Raw genomic sequence first — 22,964 nt, 5'->3', positions numbered from 1 at the left:
ATCATAGAACTCCTTATGCCATCAAGGCCTTCTGGAAGTGTTCGGAAAATCTTACTTTCCGCTTCTGCTACAATATTGTGCGGAATCTAATACTGATGTATTTCCACATTTCATTTCTTAACCCCTCAATGTGTTGCATTTAGATTTTTTTTCTGCAATGATATACAGCTGAGTTTCCCAAACTTCTCCCGGGTACAACTAATGGCTCATGTTTCTCACAGCTTTTAATAGTAGCTATGTTCATATTAGATCGTACACTTGTGCTTCTACTGATTAGTCTCAAGAACATGACGACTGGTAGCAGTAAATTTGGTGTATGTGTAGAATTGAATTTATCTTTCTAATTTGTAAAAGCTCAAGGAAGCGGGGGCCGTTGCCTATAGTAAGCAATTACATTTTTTTTTCCAACTTACAAATAAAACAAGGCATCCGGCTGCTTCCCAATGGTCAACAGTTTCAGGACTGCTCAACGTTTCTGGCAGTGAGCCACATACTTGTTCCTGCTCTGGCTATCTCTTTGCTGCAGTACAGACTTTCTCCTATCGTCAATGGAGATTTTGGTGTGCATGGCCAGAAGGCGCAGTACCTGACATTGCGGATTATAAAGAAAAGGTTGCAATATGCAGGTCGCACAACAACATCTTGGCAGGAGGGGACAGGTAAGTATGTAGGTTGGGAGAGGACATCAGGACCACTAAAGCTCGCCACACACATTACTATCCGATTTGTAAAATCTCCTTTAGATGTACCAATAGATATGTAGTGCATGGGCCTGCCAATTTGGATTAGACGGACTGGATAGTTTAGGTAGGTCCGTCCTCATATTACATAGTTTTGGAAAATCTAATTGTAACATGTATGGTGACCCTAAATGTAGCTGCACTAAAAAGTGCAACTAGCCTGTGTTTGTCCAACTGTTTTGACGTGCCGTGCAAATCAATATAACACCATTCAAATAACCAACTAATGTTGTGTTCAAAGAAATATGAGGAGTATATTTATAAACAATTTGCAGAGCCAAGTGCCCTGCAAAGTTGCATGTACATCCGTTCTGTATGAATGGAGGCAAAAAAAACGAAAATGTTTTTAGTATGTTTTCTTTTCAAGTCAAATGTAATGTCAATAAAATACCACATTATGGCCACTAGATGGCACACAGGAGCTTGGGAGATAAAAACTTATTTCCTATGCACCTCCGCTCCATCTAGTGGCCATAATGTGGTATTTTCCTAAAAATACATGCTATCTGAAAAGTAAATATACTAATAACGTTCGTGTTTTGCCTACATTGGCTCAGACCGAATGTAAATGAAATTTGGCAGGGCAACTGGCTGTGAATGGTTTATAAAGACACCCCTAAGTGTAGATAAAGCCTTAACCAGGATGTACCCAGCATCTCCTATCGTCAGTACGTGTAACTGGTCCCTGGATTACATAACACCATAAATGCAGTTTAAAAAATTGTGCAATAGTATGTCCATAAAGCAAGAAGTCCTATTTTTCCACTAATGTTTGCCTGTATTGGTCAAAGCCTGAAATGTAAAATCACCTCTTTCCTCCTACCCACCACCTACTGCCATCTTGGGCCCGCAGAGCTGCATTTCGCTCCTCCGGGGAGAAGTGTAGGACCGTCAGAAGCGCACTTAAGGTGTGTTGTCTACCTCGGGGATCAGACATTGTCAAGAAACCCAGCAACACATTTTTCAGATACTCCATGTTCGCCCCTTCTCTGCTTCTGTCTCGTAGAGCCTTTTCAATCTGTTCACGCAAATTTTGCATATCCTCGCTTTTCTCTGCTAACCGTTCATGCAAACTTTGAATTTCGGCTTCCAGCTCATGCTTCCTCCGCCTCAGGTTTCCAATCTCAGCTTCTTTACGGGACAGCTGTTCTACATAAACAAGAAAAGCAGAGGAATTGCTGATTGGGAGTTCTAAACCATTATCTAAAGGATCTGGCGATAGTGGGGGTATGCCGTTTGGAATCTTGGCTTCTCTCAGTTTCTCCAGTTCCTGCTCTTTCTCTGTTAGCACTGCTAACACCCTCTCCCTGTGCTGTCTTAGTTCCTCTTCCATTCGTACCATATTCTCTCTGCTTTCTTTCCGTACATGCTCTAGTTCCTGTCTGTGTGCCTGAGCCAACAGTATGAGCTCCTTGCGGACAGCTTCCATCTCCAGTTTGTGCTTGTTTTCTGCCTCCTCAGCCGCCATTCTTAGAGAGACATATTTTTCTTTTAACTCCGCCATTTTTTGTTTTCCAGCTTCCAGTTCTCCTTCCCGTGCCCCTTTAGTCCTCAGCACTCCCTGAGCCCGAGCTTTGTAGCGCTCAAACTCCTCTCTTAACTGCTGGAGTTCTTGTTGGTAAAACAGAACAGATCCATGGGGCTCTTGGCCATCATTATTGTCCTCTGCTATGGGAGTTTTCATGAGATGAGATTCAGCAGGGGTTTGCAGTGAAGCAGCCATACCGATTGTTTTATTTTCTGTTTCCAGCTGAATGACGCGGTCTCGTAGTTTGCGGATAGTGATTTGGTCCCTCTGTTTGGATGTTTCTGCTGCTCCCAAAAGCTCAGAGAGCTCGGACACCTGAGATTCCAAGGAGCGTATTCTTTCTTCTTCTTGCAGGAATCTCTGCACGTTGTGTTGCTCCTCCACCTGCCGCTGCAACCAGGAGTAAAGCGTGAGAAAGCTATGTAAGTAAAATTTATACAACTCAGAACATACTACAAATATGAAATGGCATAGCAAAGACCAAATACAGGAAGGTATGCTAAAAGCATGGAATGTGCTTTTATTTTGCAAAAATTGGAAAAAAAAAAAAAAGATTTAAAATAAAGCTGATCTCCAGGTTTAATTTTACATACTTACATTGGGCCAAGCTGGACCAATGTAAGTATGCATATGACATACCTGATCCCCCGCTGGGGATCCTGTAAAACACTGTAGTAGCTGCAGCTACTACAGTGCTGACCGCAATCTTCCGAATCTTGTACTGTACTGTGTTGAGTAGCATCCCCTCTGCTCTGAAAAACCAGGGGGAGGGGGGTTGCTCGTTATTCTTGATTACATGTATTTTTGTAATCATGGTATGGCATATAACCACACCATATCCTAGTCTATGAGTTGGATAAGGATGTGGTATGAACAAATGTTCCAACGTTTTGCAATACCCAATACACTCTTACCCCTGGTAGAGATCTGCTCTATGTTTCAAGTGTAGTGTACAGGCTGTAGACGATTATATTAAGCATATCAGTATATAAATAGAATTCTGTAATGTGAAAATATTACAAGTCACCAATAAAGGCTGTACGCTTGTGTAGGACATATATTTATGTGACTGTGTAAGTTAATAACCATTAATGACATTTGATCTCTGAAAGGTTACCTTTTGCCTTTCCTCTTGCAGCAGAGCCTCCATTTCTTTCTTCACAGCAGACAACGCTTTCTGCAGCTCCTGTACTGCAGGGTTAGGTTCAGCTTTCTGTCTTTTTGCCTCCTGCAGTTGCCTTCTCAAATCTTCAATGTCCTTACGTAGCCTTTTGCTTTGGTCTTCTGCTGCCTCTGCTCTGATTGCAAGCTCTGATCTTCCAGACAACTCTTGCCGTGCCTCCACTAATTGGAGTTCTACTCCCTGCCTTTGGTCTCGCTCTCCCTGCACGAGTCGCTGTAGCTCTTTCAGCATTACTGAATGGTCTGCCTGCTCTTGAGCACGGTCATGCTGCTGACTTATGAGCCTGGTCTTGGTCTCAGCCAGCTGAGCTTGAAATCCCTGAATCTCTTCCCGCAAGCCATCACGCTCTTGTTGCATTCTCTGAACGGTTTCTTCCATCTCCTGCTTTGCTTTTCGTTTGTCTGCTTGGTAGGAAGCCTCCATCCGAGATTTCTCTTGTGTAACTGTGGCCAAGGCACTGAAGATAGAAGATACAGGTTTGAATAATAAACAAGTTGACCCCGTATGCCAGAAAAAAAAATGAGCAAACAAGATCTTTGCAAAAATAAATAGTATCATTAATTAATTTTAGTTTAAGCAGTTTTCATTGATAGAGCTGCTGAATGGGAGTAAAAGCATTGTTGCCAAAAGACCTTTAGGCTGGGTTCTCATTACAGCATTCTATCGTGCTTTTCTTGTTTTGCAGCATTTGACATCTTAAAAAAGGCAGCAAAATGCATGCTGAAACCACTGTAAAGAAAAAAGGTAAAACATTCATTAAAGACCAGGGATGCACCGAAATTTCAGCCGCTGAAACATATTGGCCGAAAATGGCACTTTTGTCAAAATGCCAAAAGTGCCATCTTTTGGTTGAAATAGCGGTGGATCCCTGGTTTCTCTCTTCCCCGCTCTGTGTACCAGCGGGGGAGAGAAACTGTCACAGGAGGCCGAGCAAGGGAGGAGAGTGCTGTGACAGACTAGGAGTACGGCAGTGTGGGACAGCTGACAGCTATCTTTGCCTCCACACCGTTGCTCTCCTGATCTGTCACAAGAGGCTGAGCTCTCCTCCTGCACTGCTCAGCCTCCTGTGACAGATCAGGAGAGCGGCAGTGTGAGAGGGCGGGGACGGCTGTCATAGGGGGCCGGGGAGGGGAAGGAGTCAGCTGTCAGAGGCGATCAAGCTCTCCTCCCCTCACCGCTTGCTCAGTCTTCTGTGACAGCGTGTCAGAATGGAGAGCAGTACAAGCACTCAGTGATTAGTGAACACTGAGTGTTTTGTAAATAATTGAAGACACAGTGAAGGGAATTTATCAAAACTGGCGCAGACAAAATCTGGAGCAGCTGTGTACGCCAACCAATCAGCTTCTCTTTCATTTTCAAATCTTAACTGAAGAAACTGAAGAGATAAGCTGATTGGTTGCCCTGGGCAACTGCTCCAGATTTTGATAAATTCCCCGGAGTATGTTTACGGTGTCCACAATTATGAATGAATGGAAAGTGATCTACAATCACCTCCTGTTCATTCATGATTGTGGTTATAGTAAACATACTCTGTCCTCATGTTATGAATGGACAGGAACACTCAGTATAGAGTTCATTGTTCATTGATAACAGGGGCTGCAGAAAAAGAGATTGAGGACTCTGTGTTCTCAATCCCTTTTTCTAATTTAAAAGGGTAATATCAGGGGTCCGTTTAGATATTTCCAGTATTTCTCCAGAGCCCCCAACAGTAAAGTTAAAAAAATAAAAATAAATATTTAATAAAGCAGAAAAGTAAAAAAGTTTATAAAAACTTTTCAAAAAAATGTGCAAAGGTTAGAACTCCCCCCCCCCCAAAAAAAAAACCTTTAGGCTGGGTTCACACCTAGGCATATTGAATATGCGCGTTTCGCGTCTTTACCGCGATTGGCGATAAAAAAAACACACGACAAACGCGCGTTTCCGAGGGCTACTTGGCTGTATCCCAATGGAAACACCCGACCAAAACGCCCCAAAGAAGTACATGTACTTCTTTGGGCGTATGGCGGTTTCCCGCGCGTTCTTACTCGTGGAAAAATGCCCAGATGGGAACCATGCACATTGAAAATAATGGAATTTCCCTGTTTGAGCGTTTTTCCGCGAGTACGAACGCGCGGAAAAACGCCCAGGTGGGAACCGGGCCTCAGGTTTCAACCTGAAATTTTTTTTATTTCGGTTTTGAAATGTTAATGTCAGTGCACCTCTATTAAAGACGCAAGCTGCATGTGGTTCTTTATAGAGCTATGGTGTTAATTGCATCTTTGTGTAACCATCGATCTATTAGGAACCCATATTTCTAGTGACAAGGGGTCACTGTTCCTTCATCCCCAAGTTTTACTGGGAACTGTAATTCCACATTTCAACTGCAGTAATACCTGGTTGTAAACAAAAAACAATAAACCACTTCTGTTTAATGATGCCAAATGAATTTTAAAATACAAGCACCAAACTCTTCTGGCAGGCAAGGATAGCGATTATGTACATACTCCAGAGTGTAAAAGCCAGTGTGTTCTGAGACCCCTAGCAAAGTGGTGATTGCGCCAAGGTTCTTACATCACATAAAGCAAAGTAAGGCCTTTTTGTTGCCATAATAATACAGAAAAATTGGAAACAAATAACATACATGAATGTTAAATGCTAACCTTGTAAGAGTGGAAAGCTGGTTCTTAAGCTGCACCATTCTTCTGTCAGTATCTGCAGGAGTAGAAGAACCACCATCTCCACTAGCTGTGCTAACCCCGCTCTCTGAACCACTTGCCTCTTCTGCACCTATACCACCAACAGGCTGCACAGATTCCAGTCTTTCATCCTCACTGGTCTCTCCCCCCCTAGCACTTGGTAAACTTCCAGCTGTATCCAAACTGTCTTCACTGTGTATAGAGTGCTGGTCATCGTGTGGCTCTTCCACATCAGAGGACAGTACATTGGGTTCCTGTGAAGTAGACAAAACATGAAGACTGGCTTCCAAAGCTTCCTTCTCTTTCAAGAGACTCTTGTACGCCCGCACCACATCCTTCAGTCGAGCTTGGTACTGCAGCAACTGCTTCCGCTGGGTTTCCACTAACTCCTGCAATTCTTTTTTACTTGGGCCACCTCCAAAATTCATGCCCAGTTTCTCCATGGCACATTTAGTCCATCACCCTAAATACAAAGGCAACAATAAGAGGATAAATGAAAACATGTGTACATTTGCTTAGGAGATATGCAGTTATAGGGAACTGAAAGTGGTAAAGCATGAGAAAACAAATGTGATGACGGGAAAGACAGTTAATAGCAATAAGGAAGATAATTACAAGAAGAAAAAAAAAAGCACCGGCTTAGATAGTCCATTAATCACATAAATAATATATGCATAAAACATTCAAAAACATGATAAATATTACCATGCATCTGCAAAATTGTACTCTAAAAGTGCGACCTATACTAGTTAGTCTCGGCTCCCATGCTGTGAATCAGTGCCATTAGTTAGGTCATCAAGCCAAGAAAAGCATAAAACGTCCTTGTCCATCCAAAGTGTTCTAATGGAGAATGGATCTTATTATGCATAGAAATCAGGCTCCTTGTTTCATAATCATACCTGGCCTGTCCAAATGATAGTTGTAAGCTGACTGGTTGCTACTGGCAACGGAAACACATCACCTCTGAAAAGTTATGCGAGAAGAGAGCGCCAAAGCCTGCCGGAGCAGGGAATAGGGTGAGAAGGGAGTGCCAAAGCCTGCCGGAGCAGGGAATAGGGTGAGAAGGGAGCGCCAAAGCCTGCCAGAGCAGGGAATAGGGTGAGAAGGGAGCGCCAAAGCCTGCCGGAGCAGGGAGATAGGAGAGCGCCAAAGCCTGCCGGAGCAGGGAGTAGGGTGAGGAGAGAGCGCCAAAGCCTGTCGGAGTAGGGTGAGAAGAGAGCGCCAAAGCCTGCCGGAGTAGGGTGAGAAGAGAGCGCCAAAGCCTGCCGGAGTAGGGTGAGAAGAGAGCGCCAAAGCCTGCCGGAGTAGGGTGAGAAGAGAGCGCCAAAGCCTGCCGGAGTAGGGTGAGAAGAGAGCGGCAAAGCCTGCCGGAGTAGGCTGAGAAGAGAGCGGCAAAGCCTGCCGGAGCAGGGTGAGAAGAGAGCGGCAAAGCCTGCCGGAGCAGCGTGAGAAGAGAGCGCCAAAGCCTGCCGGAGTAGGGTGAGAAGAGAGCGCCAAAGCCTGCCGGAGTAGGGTGAGAAGAGAGCGCCAAAGCCTGCCGGAGCAGGGAGTAGGGTGAGAAGGGAGCGCCAAAGCCTGCCGGAGTAGGGTGAGAAGAGAGTGCCAAAGCCTGCCGGAGTAGGGTGAGAAGAGAGTGCCAAAGCCTGCCGGAGTAGGGTGAGAAGAGAGTGCCAAAGCCGGCCGGAGTAGGGTGAGAAGAGAGCGCCAAAGCTTGCCGGAGCAGGGAGTAGGGTGAGAGGAGAGTGCCAAAGCCTGCCGGAGCAGGGTGAGAGGAGAGCGCCAAAGCCTGCCGAAGCAGGGAGTAGGGTGAGAGGAGAGCGCCAAAGCCTGCCGGAGCAGGGTAAGGGGAGAGCGCCAAAGCAGGGTAAGGGGAGAGCGCCAAAGCCTGCCGGAGCAGGGTAAGGGGAGGGCGCCAAAGCCTGCCGGAGCAGGGTAAGGGGAGAGCGCCAAAGACTGCCGGAGCAGGGAAAAAGGGTGAGAAGAGAGCGCCAAAGCCTGCAGGAGCAGGGAATAGGCTGAGAAGAGAGCGCCAAAGCCTGCCGGAACAGGGATGAGGTAACTATTACATTGCATTCTTCTATCCTTTGACTTAACAAGCATTTAACCCTTATAGAGCAGAGGAGGGTACTGCAAGTGTCATTTTTGTAGACACCCCAGAGTTGGGCTTTAATCTTTACATTTAGCGGTTTGCCTGGGAGTTCAGCAAAGTGTTACTTCTAAAAATGCCACAAATACGTGGATCTCTCAGTTTGGGATCGGTACGGTTTGTGTCAGTGGGAGGTATGAGCTGTCTATAGCTGTAGGTTCAGTGGTGGAGTGATGTATGGGCCTGTGCTGGTCTCCGCAATGACTACAGCCTCCCCCGACACAAATCTACACACAATACGACTTCTCGCTGCCACTTACCTCCCAGGCCCTCCATAAGATTCTAAGCACCCGGGAGGTGCCACTGACGTGTCTGCTGCACGGCAGGTCACCCGTCTCTATCCGGGTCTAGGTCCGGAACGGAACATTTCCGGCTAGCAAATGACGGGTGTACAAACATGGCGGACACATGACTTCCGGCAATCAGCCCCGTGCGATCTTGACTACGAAAGGTTTCCAACATACGAGAAAATAATTGCTTTTTGATTCGCAGAGAATGTTGAGCGAACTTCTAGGGCTCGAGAGCCGCGCATGCGCAGTGGTAAGTGGAGCACCGGGGGCGCGTCCTTGAGGAGGCTCGGCGCTGGGGTTAGCCTGACTAAGAATTGCTTTCAGCAGCTTTTGTACGGAACGCCGAGTAACTCGCAGCCGTACAGTGCCTGCTAAGTCGGTAGCGAGCCCTCCCGTCAGCTTGCCCGCCCCCGTCATGTGGCCCCTCCTCCTGTGTCCGCCATCTTGCGGCCGGTGACTGAGGCGATCTCGGCCCGTGACAGTAGAACGGAGAGTGTGGACAGAGCGAGGGGTACAGATCGGGCGCCGTACTCTGCACAGCCGGGCTATACCGGCCCTGAGCGCTAAACGCGGATCTGGATGAGACAGCCGTGGCGGTGAGGAGACTCGGAGCCTGAGTACCGGGGACAAAGTTCCAGCGCTTTCCCACCATTGGCCGTATGTGTTTTCATGGCTACCCTTCCCTTGTACTAGTGTGTGTGGAGTGTGTCGGGGATGGTGTGACTCCTTTATCCGAAGGAGAATAGGCTCCAGTATTGTGTGGTGCCTGCTGCTTCTCGGTGTTGTGTGTTATGATCGGCGCGATGTGCCAGGGTGGGTGCCCTGTGGACATTATTCCGGTGGATGTTCTCTGCTCTCTCTCTCCTGATGGTTAGATCATGACCTCTGACATCACTTCAGCTCGTATCCAGGAGCTGCCATCACTCAGGGTGTCAGAGGTCACCTGAAGTCTGACAATTGCTGACCCCCTAGCTGCCTGACCTCGCTCAATGAGGGTGATTTACTAAGGGACAATGTACATCCTCTTGTTGCAGCTTTGCATGTTATGTACCTTGATGCATTGTGTGTCTATTCATTTTAAAGCCCCTCCCCCCCCCAGTGCACTAAGGCAGGGGTGGGCAATTCCGCCCCTCCAGCTGTTGTGGAACTACAAGTCCCATGAGGGATTGCAATACTCTTGTCAGCTACAGGCATGACTGCCAGAGGCTGAGGCATGACAGGCGTTTTAGTTTCACTACAGCTGGGATGCTGAGGTTGTCTACTCTTGCACTAAGGCATGGGTGGGCAACTCTGGCGCTCCAGCTGTTGTGGAACTACAAGTCCCATGAGGCATTGCAACACTCTCTCAGGCACAGGAATTACTTCCAGAGGGATGATGGGATTTGTAGTTAAAGCACAGCTGGAGAGTAGGAGTTGCCCACCCCTGCACTAAGGCAACTCGCATGCCTTACAACACACCGAAGTACATCGTGGCATAAACTTTACGACATGTCTAATTTATTTTTGATGTTTTTGTGCATCAGACGCAAATTGACTGACTTTAATTGACTGCCCTAATGCGACACCTGCTAATGTGTGACATAACACACATGGTGCCCCGTAGTGTGTTGTGTTGGGACAAAAAACGTTTGTGACATGTCCGATTTTGGGACTGTTAGATGCGTTAGAAGCCTGTTGATTTCAATGTCTTATTGCAGCACAGTTTAACCCCTTCATGACTGAGGCCTTTTTTTCATTTTTTGCACCCATGTTATATTCCACATTTTAGGCCTGAAAATTACTTAAAACCCCCCAAATATTATATATTTTCTGAATGCCAAGACCCTATACAATATAACGGTGGTAGTTGCAAATGTTTATGTTGCGCAATATTAGCGCAACTCCTTTATTAAACCCCAAAATTTAGTGATAAATTTAATTAAATGCCCCACAACACAACAAAATACCCATTTTTTAAATGAAATATAAAATGAGGTTACAACGAGTAAAACGATACCCAACATGCCCAGTTTACAAATTGCGTGCATCCGTGAAACGGCGAAAAACTGCAGTACCCCAAAAAGACCACAGAAGACGCGGTGATACCCAACATGTGTAGCGCGTTCGTCATTTTCATAGGTAGGCGCACCCGACATGTGTTTACGTGGCGACGCGCGTGCTCGCGGGTGCGGGGGACTTTTAATTTTTTTTATTATTATCATTAGATTTATTTATTTTGATTTTAATTTTAAAAACTTTTTTTTACTTTACTTTGACTGCTATCACATGGGGGGTTTTACTTTGACTGCTATCACATTCGATGAACAGAAGTTCGTCGACCTCCTCTCGAGCTCCCCGCGGACACCAAGGACGTAGGCCCGTAGAAGGGGCAACGGAGCCCGGGAAGCACGGCGGCGGTGTCCGGCGGGGGGTGGGGCCACCCCTTCTTCGGGACACAGAAGCGATCTGGCGACAGGTGAGTCGCCAGAATCGCTTCTGTTGTAAAGCCGACAGTCGGCTCTACAAGTTTAAACAGAGTCCCGGCGGCAAAAGTCGCCGGGAGTTTGTTTAAACAGCCCCGATGCTGGCGACGTACACTGTACGTCGTCAGTCACGAAGGGGTTAATGTGTGACATAACACATGTTAATGCAGTGCACAGATGTTAATGGACCCTAAGGAAGTGGTGGGCAAATGCCAGCCCTCCAGCTGTGGTAAAACTACGAATCCCATGATGCACCTGTCTCCGGGAGTCGTGGCTGTGAGACTCTTGCAATGCCTCATGGGATTTGTATTTCAACAACAGCTGGAGGGCCGGAGTTTACCCAACCCTGACCTAAAGGATTTGTGTGTATTCATTTCAATTAGCCAATTACGTGCAGACGAAATGAGCGAGCTGGGGTTTGTTTTTCACATGAGTGCATAATTGAGGTAAGTCACACTTTATTTAAAACAACTTCAAGGATGAGGCAGATGACAAGCAGTGAGAGTCCTTCACACACCAGCTGAAATGTCAGCCTGGACAAGGGAGCCTGCACAGGTATATCACAAATGAGCTAATATTGTCTAAATACAAGAGTCGTGTGTATTCTTCCTTGAATCTTGCTGTACCCGGCATCTGAGATCTGTGCAGTAATACAGACCAGTCACTGCTGCTCTCTCTCCTAGTGCAGGGTGACTGGTCTTGTATCCGCCCCCCTCATGTAGTTTTCTGCAGGCCGCAATACAAGGTAATATCTGGGTTTGCTGAGGCATTAGGTGCACACAAAGCCGATTTGTATCCTTTGTGGCTATTGAGGAATATAATTGTGCCGTGAGTTCAATGTTTGCAGTAGCTCAGTTATGACGGGTTGCCTGTAAAAGGTGTGAGGTAATGGGGAGATTTAATTGAAAACTTGATCTTAACGGGGGCGGTTGCTAATAGCAACCAGTCGGCTTCTACCTTTTATGTTTTCCACGCACCTTAGAAAAGGAAAATGTAAAAGCTGTGCTCCATTTGACACAAACTTGAGAAAGATGTCTCAGACACTTTTTATTAATCCCCTCCAATGTGTCTACTGACTCTGTGACAGGTCTGAATGTCACATGAACAGTTACATTTGATGCAGTGGTGTCACTAGGGGGATGCGGCCCACATGGGGTGACACCAAAAATCAGTCTGAAAAGTCGGGCACTCGGTCATGGACTAAGAGCCCGACAGTTGCACTAGAGAGGAGGGGACCTGGCGCAAATCTTATGCCGCCCGGTGAACTGCCTCTCCTCTCTCTGCCAGCGTTCTTCACCAAGATGGCTGCAGGCAGGTAAGTGCGTGTAATGTCACTCGGTGGCTGCTGCGGGTTTTTGCATCTCGTTGGATTGAGCTTTGCATTGTGACGAACACACATAACGCATATCTGAACTGATTAACTTCCTGTAGAAGTCACAACAAATGCACTGCCACACATTCATACATTGCCTTGACTGCGGCTAAAAACACAATAAAACGCAGACCGTTCTCTGATTAAGCCTAAACGGTGAAATGCGTTAGAGGTTGAGGATCGAGGAGGGCAGTTTTTGGACAGTCTGAAGGGAATTTATCAAAACCGGAGCAGGCAGAATGTGGAGCAGCTGTGCATGGCAACCAATCGGCTTCTGTCTTTTTTTTATTTTCAAATCTTAACTGAACAAACTGAAGCTAGAAGCTGATTGGTTGCTATGGGCAACTGCTCCAGTTTTGATAAATTCCACTCTGTGTGTTTTTTGCTCTGTGAATAAAGACTTTTCTTTTCCAGTAAATGACCCTGTGGAGTGTAGCACTTTTGAACTTTGTTTTTTATTTTACAGATAGTAAACTCTGGCGTAAAATAGATGTAAAGGCACGAGAAATAAAACCAAAGAGAGAATGTTATTGTTCCAAGTATTAGGTATTCGAATACAAATCGTCTCTGGTAGTGGTCCCTTGGGACTCTTTCTCCACCTAACACAAATGTAAGAAATAACTCGCCACCTGTTGCTTGAAAATTATGGCTTTTAATACCGGTATATACCTTCCCTGTCCTAAAATATCTTCTGGGTGTGTGGAATATCTGACTCACTCGCGCGAGCTGCGGTTCCATCCCTTGACACCCACATCACTACTGTGTACTGTCATGAGATAGGGGTCGGCACATGGAACTTCAGAGCGCAGAGGAGGACCAGGTATCCAGCACATTCTGGAGTGTCTGATGCAGGTGAGGTAACGATCTCTATTGAAAACAGCAATGATGGGTAGTATGGACAGTGGGACAGGTGAGTGTTATAAGTTGCCTTTTCCATGTGGCATACTTATTTAGGTGGGTACAGGTCCAACTTCACCGTCCACATCTTACATATAGATGGCTTTACTTTAGAAGCTTGGGACTTCAAAAACAAACATTCACCCTTTAAAGCAGGGATGGGTAAACTCCGGCCCTCCAGCTGTGGTGAAGCTACAAATCCCATCATGCATCTGGCTGTGAGAATCTTGCAATGCCTCATGGGGTATGTAGTTCCACAACAGCTGGAGGAGTTTGCCCCCCCCTCCCCCCTGCTTTGAAGGGTGCATGTTTGTTTTTGAAGATGGACACTGTCAATGCACTATCACTATCCATGTTCTTAGTCAGTGCTGAACTAGTTAGTGAACAGAATAAACCAAAAACAAAATCCCCATAGTTAGTTTTCGGCAGAGCTCTATTTTTGTAGGTGTGGTAGGCAGGCCTACCTGAAACCTGCTTTTACAGCTACATAATTCTGTCGTGTGACAGGATTACTGCACGCTACAAAGAGCCTGTCAGGCCGGAGTCTACTGCCAAGTTACAGGACTCTTACTAGACATTGCTATTGTGTTACAAAAGACTATGCTTGCCTGCGGGATACCTAGGACCGGTTCAAATACATTTCATGTCTGCCTTCTGAAAACCCCAGGCGCTTGCTTGTCTCCGGCTTCAATATCTTCTGAATCACCTGTGTTGGAAAAATCATGCAGCCAGTGAAATCGGCTGATCTGTATGCATGCTGCAGGCCATTGCTAGGGACAGTATTGAAGTTGTTGGATCTCTTTTTAAAGGGCAGCTAGAGAAGATCAGCAGTGGCAGCACAGGTATTTCACCACAAGGAGCTGAGGAAGTTACTTGGATGAGTAGTGAAACGTCATCAGCATTACAGAACAAGTCAGGCTGTATGTGAGTATTACTAGGTAGAACATGACCTGGAGAAATGAGAACTTTCACAGACAAGTAGCCCAACTCCAGTTTAGGCGCTCCGGGGATCGGGCGAGTATAACTTTTTATATTGCTCCCTAGACAAAAATGAACTAACTGTTTATCGTAGTGCAGGGGTAGCTCCACGGCAAGGGTTAATATAAGTTTTGCCCATAGTTCTTCTTTAAAGCTTCGACTAAAAATGCTAATGAGGTATAACTAGGGATGCACCGAGTATTTGTACTCTCCCAAATGTTCCCGGTATCAGGAAGTCAGGTGGACGAGTCATTTCAAGCCTCTCGGCTTCCTGATTGGCCGGGAAGCCGCCTCCATGCTTTCTCGTCACCTGGTAATGAGGGAGCATGGGACCGGCTAATCAGAAAGCCTGGCGGCGAGTCATTACATGCGAGTACCAAAAAAATATATCGGTACTTGGTACCGAAAAAACCGGTGTCGGTGTACCTCTAGTAATAACTATCTCTCTGTCTCCTAGAAATCATCACATTACAAATGTAAAAATATTATTTAAATAAAATAAGTGTTTGTATCTCTCTTCAGCAGTGCTTTGTTTAAATCGATAGGACACCCAGCAGGTGAGGTCCACACTTACTTTCCATTCTTCTTCTCCCTGTTAGTTGTAGGACTGAAACCTACTAAACAATTAATCGATAATGAGAATTGTTGTCAACGATTCTCACAATCGATTAGTTGGTCCTGGATGTCTGTGAGTTGTTGGGCTGAAACCAACTAAACAATCGATCAATCTGGTCAGATGAGACTAAAATTAAGCTATTTGACATTCAAGGAAAACGCTATGTCTGGTGCAATCCCAAGACCTCCCATCCCCCCGAGAACACCACCCCACAGTGAAGCATGGTGGTGGCAGCATCGTGCTGTGGGGACGTTTTTGTAGGTAGGGACAGGCAAACTGGTCAGAATTGAAGGAATGATGGATGGTGCTAAATACAGGGAAATTCTTGAGGGAAACCTGTTTCAGTCTGCCAGAGATTTGAGACCGGTACGGAGGTTCGCCTTCCCGCAGGACAATGACTCTAAGCATACTGCTAAAGTGACACTTGAGTGGTTTGAGGGGAAACATTAAAATGTCTTGGAATAGCCTAGTCAAAGCCCAGACCTCAATCCAATTGAGAATCTGTGGTATGACTTAAAGATTGCTGTACACCAGCAAAACCCATCCAATGTGAAGGAGCTGAAGCAGTTTTGCCTTGAAGAATGGGCAACAATCCCAGTGGCTAGATGTGCCAGGCTAAAGGTGCCCATACACTGCACGATTCTCGTACGAGAATCGTGCAGTGTATGGAAGGCGTGCGACCCGTTTCTACTGTACGGTCGCACGTCTTCCATCGAACCAGCATGCTAGAAAAGAGTTAGTGGCCTGCATTTTCGACAACTGCCGAACGGGCCGGTGTGTGCACGTGCACACTGCCCGTTTGCAGTCATCGGAAGTCCGTCCCTCATTACAGTCATCGGAAGTCCGTCCCTCATTACAGTCATCGGAAGCCAGCCCCTCAGCGGGGCAGGCTTTCGATGATCGCAAGTACTATGTGCCTGTCCACGATGGGCAGATCGTACGTTTTTTTTAAAAGTACTTTACAACCCTCGCAAGACAAAAGTCTAGCGAGGGTTGTAAAATGTATGGCCACCTTTATAGAGACACATCTCAAGGGACTTGCAGCTGTAATTTCTACAAAAGGTGGCTCTACAAAGTATTGACTTGGGGCGGGGGAATCATTTCAATTCCAGGTGGTAACTCAACAAAATGGAAAAAATGCCAGGGGGAGGTGGGGGTGGATACTTTTGCAAGCCACTGTATGTTTCTAGCTTCATATACACTGGTAGACTTTCAGCTGAATGTTCATACAAAACATCTCATCAGGACATTCATAACGGCATCAGAGATTTGATGAAGATGTGTTTGATATTCCGTTTGATTTTAACATTCGATTTTGGGATGAATGGAGCTTCTTGAACAAAAGCCACAAATTTACTGTTAGAATTTTGTTTCATTTGATGGAAGAACTTTCCATTCTGCTCCACTACAGTCGTAACCAATTGCTGATTCAAAGAAGAACTCCAGGCAGTAATAATCTCGCAGTAGGACTACCCCTGTTCTACAAGAGTTACGTGCTCATTTCCATCTATGTGCAAAAATTACAAATATATACTCACCTGAACCTCAGAGCCGGCTGGCTGCTAGGCCAGGCCCTGAAGCCTGTCTTCTCCACTCCAGTGATGGAATGTCCCTTGGTGTCCTCACATCCAATACAATGTATAGGACTTAGGGGGTTATTCACAAAAGGGTGAAGAGTTTGGAGAAGGCAGGAGAAGTGAACAATCTAGGACAACATAGCTGAGCAGGAAACAGCAGAATTGGAGAATTTTTCCAAATCAGCGATGTTGTCCTAGATTGTTCACTTCTCCTGTCTTCTCCAAACTCTTCACACTTTTGTGAATAACCCTGTTAGACCTTCTTTAAAGCTCTTCTCCAGTCTTAAAGAGTTGTACAGACACCTCTCCTGTATTGAACTTGCTTACTCAGACTGCACACCGTGAGCTTCTCTCTGTGTGTATTGGAACCTGCAACAAGGTCATACAGAGCCTGCCTCATTTTCTAGTGGGAGGTTATCCAGCATCATCTTCCCCTCTCTCTCTGTCCCTGGCTCACCCCTTTTTATTGTATTGGAGGCTAACTGCATTTAAATAATAAGGTATTAGCAGCAAGCATTTGTTTCCCTGATGCACCCTTCCTTACCTCTAGGAGAGTTGTACCGTTCCAGAAATAGATATTGGACTTTGGAGTGTTCACCAAGCTTCATCTCAAAGCTCCTGTCAAGAAACATTATGTTCCCGAGGCTATTAGATGAAGTCTGTTTTATGTTGGCTTTAAACGTTGAATATTTGAAAGCAACAATATAGGGAATAACGACATAAAAAAAAATGGATTGCTCACTCGTCTTCTAATTGGAATGTAAACACCATTATTTACCTTTTAAAGGAGAACTATGGGGTCAGGGCTTTTCCCCATAGTTCTCCTAAGGGTAACGGGAGGACATATACTAGCGTCCTCCCATCACCCAAAGCTCAGTATACCGCGAGCTACAGCTTGCAGTATGCTGAGACACCACAGCCGGGATGGATCCCAACATTACTGTCGAGATCCGCCCAGCTGCGTGAGTGACAGCTGGCTCTGCCTATCTAGAAGCAGAGCCAGCTGTACCCTCCCCCGTCCGTTCCGCCAGTCAGCCCTGGAGGATTGGACAGGGGAGGGGGGGAATCCCTGCAGAGAGCCGTGAATGTCACTCAGAGCGAAGGGTGTGGAGCGCCGAGAGCGGGGGGAGGGGCCGGAGTGCTGAGAGTAGGGGGGCGTGGAGTAGTGATGGCTCTGACACCTCCCTCAGCCGCTGTCTCTGGCGGCCGCTGGTCGTTTCTGTCACAGGAGTTCTAGCACAGTGCTGTTGGAGGTGACAGGGTCAATAAAGAGAACCTGTCACCTCCAAAAGCTATCACTGTGTGATAGCACTACAGTTAAGTTTAAAAAAAAAAGTAATAAATAATAGTTAAAAATGTAACTAAATAAAAATGCATCGCCTTTTTATTTTTTCAATTTTTATTTACTTTTAAAAAAAATTTCATTTGTTTTATTATTTTTACTTTATCGCCTTTTTATTTTTTAAAGTAAAAATAATAAAACAAATGACATTTTTTTTACAAAGTAAATAAAAATTGAAAAAATGAAAACCAGCCCCGCTGCCCCATCTGCACGCGAATAAACGTGCAGTGTTTTCAACTGCAATCGCACACCACTGCCCATCGTACTGTCAGTGCCATTATTTTCTAATGGCACCCCAGTCGTGCTAGGCAGTTTGCGCGTTTTCCTGCTGCAATACCACCCGGGCGATCCCACACGATCACGGTTGAAAACACTGCGCGGTGCATGTCGTGAAAATAGGTACAGCTACCTTTTTTTCAGCGATTGCCACCCAGATGTAACCCCATACATGCGAATGCAACCGCACAGGATCGCACGTCCCGGGAATCCCCAAGTCTGCACCAACCCTAAAGGGTAAATTCACTTTCCAAGTAATTTGGGATAATGGAATTACCCGCACAAATCTCCCTCCCACTATACTTACCTTTCGCTTGCAAATTGCAAGCACTCGATGGTCAACGCGGTCACCTGACGGCACTGACCAATGAGAAGCACTTCTTAGCACTGCTAAATATGGTTTTGGTTAAAATTATTTTTTTTGCATCAGAACAAGTAGATTGTCATGAGGGACAAGTAGATTCGGCCCCCGCTTTAGTCCTTGGACAAGTAGTTTTTTCAAAAATTTCCACACCCCTGTATAAGGCTGAGTGATTTTCACTTGCCTCATAGTTCTCCTTTAGGCCCCATTCACACTGCGCGATTCGCAAATCGTGCGTTTGTCGCGCGATTTGCACTTTGCGCGATATCGCGCAAGTGCTTGCATTGAGCAAGCTGGAATCGCGGCAAAATCCGCTCCAAAAAGGGTCCTGCTGTAGCGACACACGACCCGCGACAGCAGGACCCTTAGCAAAGCATTGAAGAGCGATATCGCGCGGTAAATAGCCGCGATATCGCGGGAATTACCGCACGATAAATCGCTCAATGTGAACGGGGCCTTAAAGTGACAATAAACATAGGAGTTAAATCGTAAAAATGCATTCAAGGACCTTCATTATTAAGAAAAATGTATCTTATTTGTGTATCGCTCGGTTGTAGATCCTCAAATCACCTCTGAATTGGTGCTGACACTGTCCTTCCTTCTGGAGTGTGGCTACTTTTCTTCCCCGTGGTCCCTGTGTGTGTAAGACGTGTATCCAAACCTCTGTCATTGTCCTTAGTGGTGAGACAAGTTGTTTTACATGCTGGTTTGTGAGTGTGCCATGATGCCTTTCTACTGTTCTGTGTTGTAAAGTAGCCACTTAAATTAAACAGAAGCAGCATAGGGGAGGGAATGCTACAAAGGTTCTTCTTGGTAATCTGATGTTGCCACATTCCTCTGGGGGGAGATTTGCTTAATCTAATTAGTTCAGGGAGAGTTAAATATACTTTCCCTGCAGTTTAGAGCCGATGTGGGACACTGCAGCTTTCACAAGCTGGCTCTAAGACCAAGAGCTGAGTGATCATGTGACCTTTTGCTTTGCACATCTGGTGGCTGCAAATTTCAGCTGTCATTGGTGGCTCCGATCTCCACTGATGATTGGGAATCAATTAGAGCTATGACATAGTGATCAAATACAAGCTGAAGGATTAATTGTTGAAATAAGCTTATGGCCTGCAAATAAACACTGCTACGTTTATGCCGTAGTGACATCTGCAGTGCCATATGTTTGCTACTGTAATTGTGAAATACAATTACATTAAAAAAAATTCTATTATATATGTATATGTGTGCATGTATGTATATTTCAGTGTTGGTTGAGACTCTTATAGGACTTATCCAATGGAGCAAATTAGAAAAACCAAGATGTTTCGGTGGGGCAGCCCACCTTTGTCAAATCATAGAGTTATTGTCAACTTAACAGATGCATGTTGATGTTGCAGAACATGGTTTGGGTATCTAGGCACCAATCACCTCTGGTCACCAAAAGATTAAACCATGTGACTAAACGCAGCCTGTGTATGTAGCCCCAAGAAGTGTTATACGGTTTGTCCAAGCCCCTGTAACAGTCTGTTTTGCTGGACATCTTTTGACTGCATGCAAGGCTAGGTTCACACGTAGGCGATTGAGCTGGTGAGCTGCTTTTGCGCGCTTGTTGTGCATTTTCGTTTGCGCAACTGATAACTTTGATAACCGCGTGGTTTTCAATGCATAGAGATGTCTATGGGACACAAACCACGCAACAACCGCCCAAAAATAGCTCCTGCACCTTTTTGCGTGACAGGCGATTTCATCTGCGAGACAAACCACAAAGGTGTGAATCTGTGTTTTGCACGATAAATTGCCTAGGTGTGAGCCTAGCCTCAATTATGTATAAATTCATGTATGTATCATTTATATACCAAAACTACCACTATAGTAATACTAATGTTTTGTGTTGGCTGTATGTGAATAATACCTGTAATGTTGGTGTTCAGTATATTCATTCCTTTTTTTTTTTAATTTATATTTTCTCTTCCGCATTTTACATGTTTCTAAATAGTTTTCTGGCTTTGAGTGAGAGAGAATTGTTATGAGATGTGTTTTCCTGTACACAGCTGGTTTCCTTTTGATCCCACTGAGGTCTCAATCAGGCTGCACTTCCTTGCACACCCTGACAAGGAAAGGTCAGTTTTTGTAAAGCAGCAAATACCGTGCTTCCCTGAAAATAAGACCTACCCCGAAAGTAAGACCTAGCACTATCTTTAGAGATTCCTGTAATATAAGACCTAAGCCGAAAATAAGACCTAGTTTGGTGGTAGGGGGCTCACATGTATTGCTGCAGCCAACCAGCCAGGGATCCGAGAGTAACGTTCAATTATATGAGCAGCCAACATGTCAAGGACCGAAAAACATTTCATCCATACACGGCGGGGACTGACCGTCGCGCCGCAGCTCCCGGCCACCCGCACACCTGTCTGCCTCGGCTTTTGCTTAGAGAGCTGCCGCCGGGCAGAGCACTAAATTTCCCAGCAGGCAGCGGCACAGCGTGGCATGGCCAATGGGGTCGGAGTGAGGTCAGGTGAGGTGAGGGAACTTCTGACTGGAGGTCCGTGCGGCGAGGTGGCTCCCTGGACGGCATCAGAGAGGAGAGCTCCAGGACAGCGGCAGCCGGCAGGTAATGTGACACTGTGTGTGGCAGTATTTTTTCATTCTGTTGCACGTGAAAAAAAAAAAAAGTAATCCCCTGAAAATAAGGCCTAGTGTGGTTTTTTTGGGGGGGAAAAAATATAAGACATTTTCGGGGAAACACGGTAGTACTTCAAGCAAACCTGTGCTCATATAGACCACAAACAAATCGGATTTTTCAAATGAAAATCTAGATTTTTGTTAGAATTATTTTGATCTAAAAAATCCTGCGTGATCAGCGTTACTTTTTTTTTCCTTTTAAATCAACTGCTGCGTTTTGGTTGGCAATCTGTGATAGGCCATGGGTCAGTAGAGCATTTCTGTACTTTATCTCCATCCTCATAACCTGTTGATACTCTTTATGATTGTTGTTCAGAACCTGGGAACAGAAACACAGTTCATACTTGTAGAATGCTTGGCAGTAGTAAAGGCAGTGTATGGTTGGTAGAGGGAAAAGTAAAGGTGCCCATACATTGTACGCTTTTCATTGGAAAGGTTTTGTTTCTGCCACGAACCCTAATTCGATTACACCTAGAATTCCCCATCAAGCATAGTCAAATGACAATTTTGGAAACCGTTGGTCAGCCATACTAACCAACACTTGTTTGATGAATGACGGAAATATTCGTTTGACCCATGCAGAGAAAGTATTCGTTTGACCTACGCAGCTTTACTTTTGTGCATGTGCTGTGTTCTTGGGGAGATTTTGGACGAACAAAAACCCCACTCATTCAACGAATAACGTTTTGGAGAAAAATTTTGCAACCTTACCATACTAAAAATTTTGTTTACATTAGCAAAAAGGAAAATCGCTGCTGTACCATCAACTGTTCAGTCTTCGTTTGAAAGATTGTTTGTGTACGATTTCCGAACGAAACTCTAACAATGTATGGCCACCTTTAGTTTGCGTTTGTTACCGGACGTCCTCCTGGCCAGCATTTGTCCTTTTTCAAATGGGTTTTGAATTCCAATAGACTTATATGTGAACAAATGTTGACACAAATTCATACCAAGTGGGTTTTATAAACTAAATCTCATATTGCCAGCTAGCACATTGCATTATGACCTCATGCATATACTAGAGGTATATAACAAGTTCCCTTTTTTAATGTCCCCTCACACATCCCTAATTTATGAACTGACATCTCAGTATGGATGGTATACCCCTTCCTAAAACTCAATCTTTCCAAAAGTGTTTATAATACCCCCCCTCCTTTTCCTTTTGGTCCTACGTTCAATCACTGTCCAAATCTTGGTGCCTTCACTCCCTTATCTAGAACATCATGGCTGTATAATCTCCATTGTGACATTTTAGGCACTTCTGTTTCTGAATTCTAGTTTAGAGTATTCTTCAAATACTAATACCTTAGCCAGTCTGTCTAATCCAGGAGCCAGGATTTAGTTTTAGGCGCCAGCTGTCAAAGGAGCATTGAGTAGCTGGCTCCTGGAATTTGTCCATCCCTGGCCTACCTCATGATAACTTCTGCTGGAAGTCATTTTTGTTTTGTTTTTTCTTAATCGTATGGTTATTGTATGATTGCTCAGCAAACCACTGAAGCAATGCTCTGAATTTACAGTTCAAAGGCAGGTTCACACCATTTTCTGGACCAGATCTAGAACGCAGTGCATTGCGTTTGCCGCGTTTTTACATCGACTTTACTGCGCCCTGGAGCTGTTTTTTTGGGGGGGGGGGCTTTTTTTTTAGCTTTAAAATAGGCGTTCAGTTACGTTCCAGTGCGTTTGTATGCATTTTTGATGCATTTCCATGCGTTCCAGTGCATTCCAAACCAGACAAATTAAAACATGCAGTATCTGGTCTGGTCTGGAACGGACTGCGCTGGCGTTAACAGAGGCCAGAAATAGCATGGGGATACATTAGGATGCATTTTGGGTACAGAAAAAAAATCTGGTTTG

The 22,964-nt window shown here is 45.3% G+C and overlaps 2 protein-coding genes across 3 annotated transcripts in view; one reads left to right on the top strand and one right to left on the bottom strand.

The window, feature by feature from the left end:
- Nucleotides 1-1,381: 1,381 nt before the first annotated feature.
- On the bottom strand, nt 1,382-8,693 carry GCC1 (GRIP and coiled-coil domain containing 1). Its single transcript, XM_018560728.1, has 4 exons — nt 8,533-8,693; nt 6,091-6,589; nt 3,386-3,908; nt 1,382-2,658 (listed from the first exon to the last, which is right to left on the bottom strand). The coding sequence occupies exons 2-4, from the start codon at nt 6,567-6,569 to the stop codon at nt 1,546-1,548; spliced, it is 2,115 nt and encodes a 704-aa protein (XP_018416230.1). The 5' UTR covers nt 6,570-6,589; nt 8,533-8,693; the 3' UTR covers nt 1,382-1,545.
- Nucleotides 8,694-8,991: 298 nt separating this feature from the next.
- Nucleotides 8,992-22,964, top strand: part of PPP6R2 (protein phosphatase 6 regulatory subunit 2) — a 64,975-nt gene continuing 51,002 nt past the window's right edge. Inside the window, exon 1 of one of the 2 annotated variants that reach the window (XM_018560755.1) lies at nt 8,992-9,158. The gene's annotated coding sequence lies outside the window, so the exon portion shown is untranslated. Of the gene's footprint in view, nt 9,220-22,964 lie in introns of both variants that reach the window. The other variant, XM_018560754.1, reaches the window with a different exon arrangement.

The sequence above is a fragment of the Nanorana parkeri genome, unplaced genomic scaffold, assembly GCF_000935625.1.
Source record: "Nanorana parkeri isolate BGI_ZX_2015 unplaced genomic scaffold, ASM93562v1 scaffold476, whole genome shotgun sequence".
Classification (NCBI taxonomy): domain Eukaryota; kingdom Metazoa; phylum Chordata; class Amphibia; order Anura; family Dicroglossidae; genus Nanorana; species Nanorana parkeri.
Note: the sequence above shows the minus strand (reverse complement) of the source record. Positions and strands in the feature narration are given on the sequence as shown.

What these genes read in the sequence shown, in the direction of transcription:
- GCC1 (XM_018560728.1), bottom strand. Translation starts at nt 6,569, where the DNA reads ATGGAGAAACTGGGCATGAATTTTGGAGGTGGCCCAAGTAAAAAAGAA. An exon ending in CAGCTTTCCACTCTTACAAG is followed by an intron (nt 3,909 to 6,090) that starts GTTAGCATTTAA and finishes TTCTATCTTCAG; the next exon opens with TGCCTTGGCCACAGTTACAC. An exon ending in TGCAAGAGGAAAGGCAAAAG is followed by an intron (nt 2,659 to 3,385) that starts GTAACCTTTCAG and finishes TCCTGGTTGCAG; the next exon opens with CGGCAGGTGGAGGAGCAACA.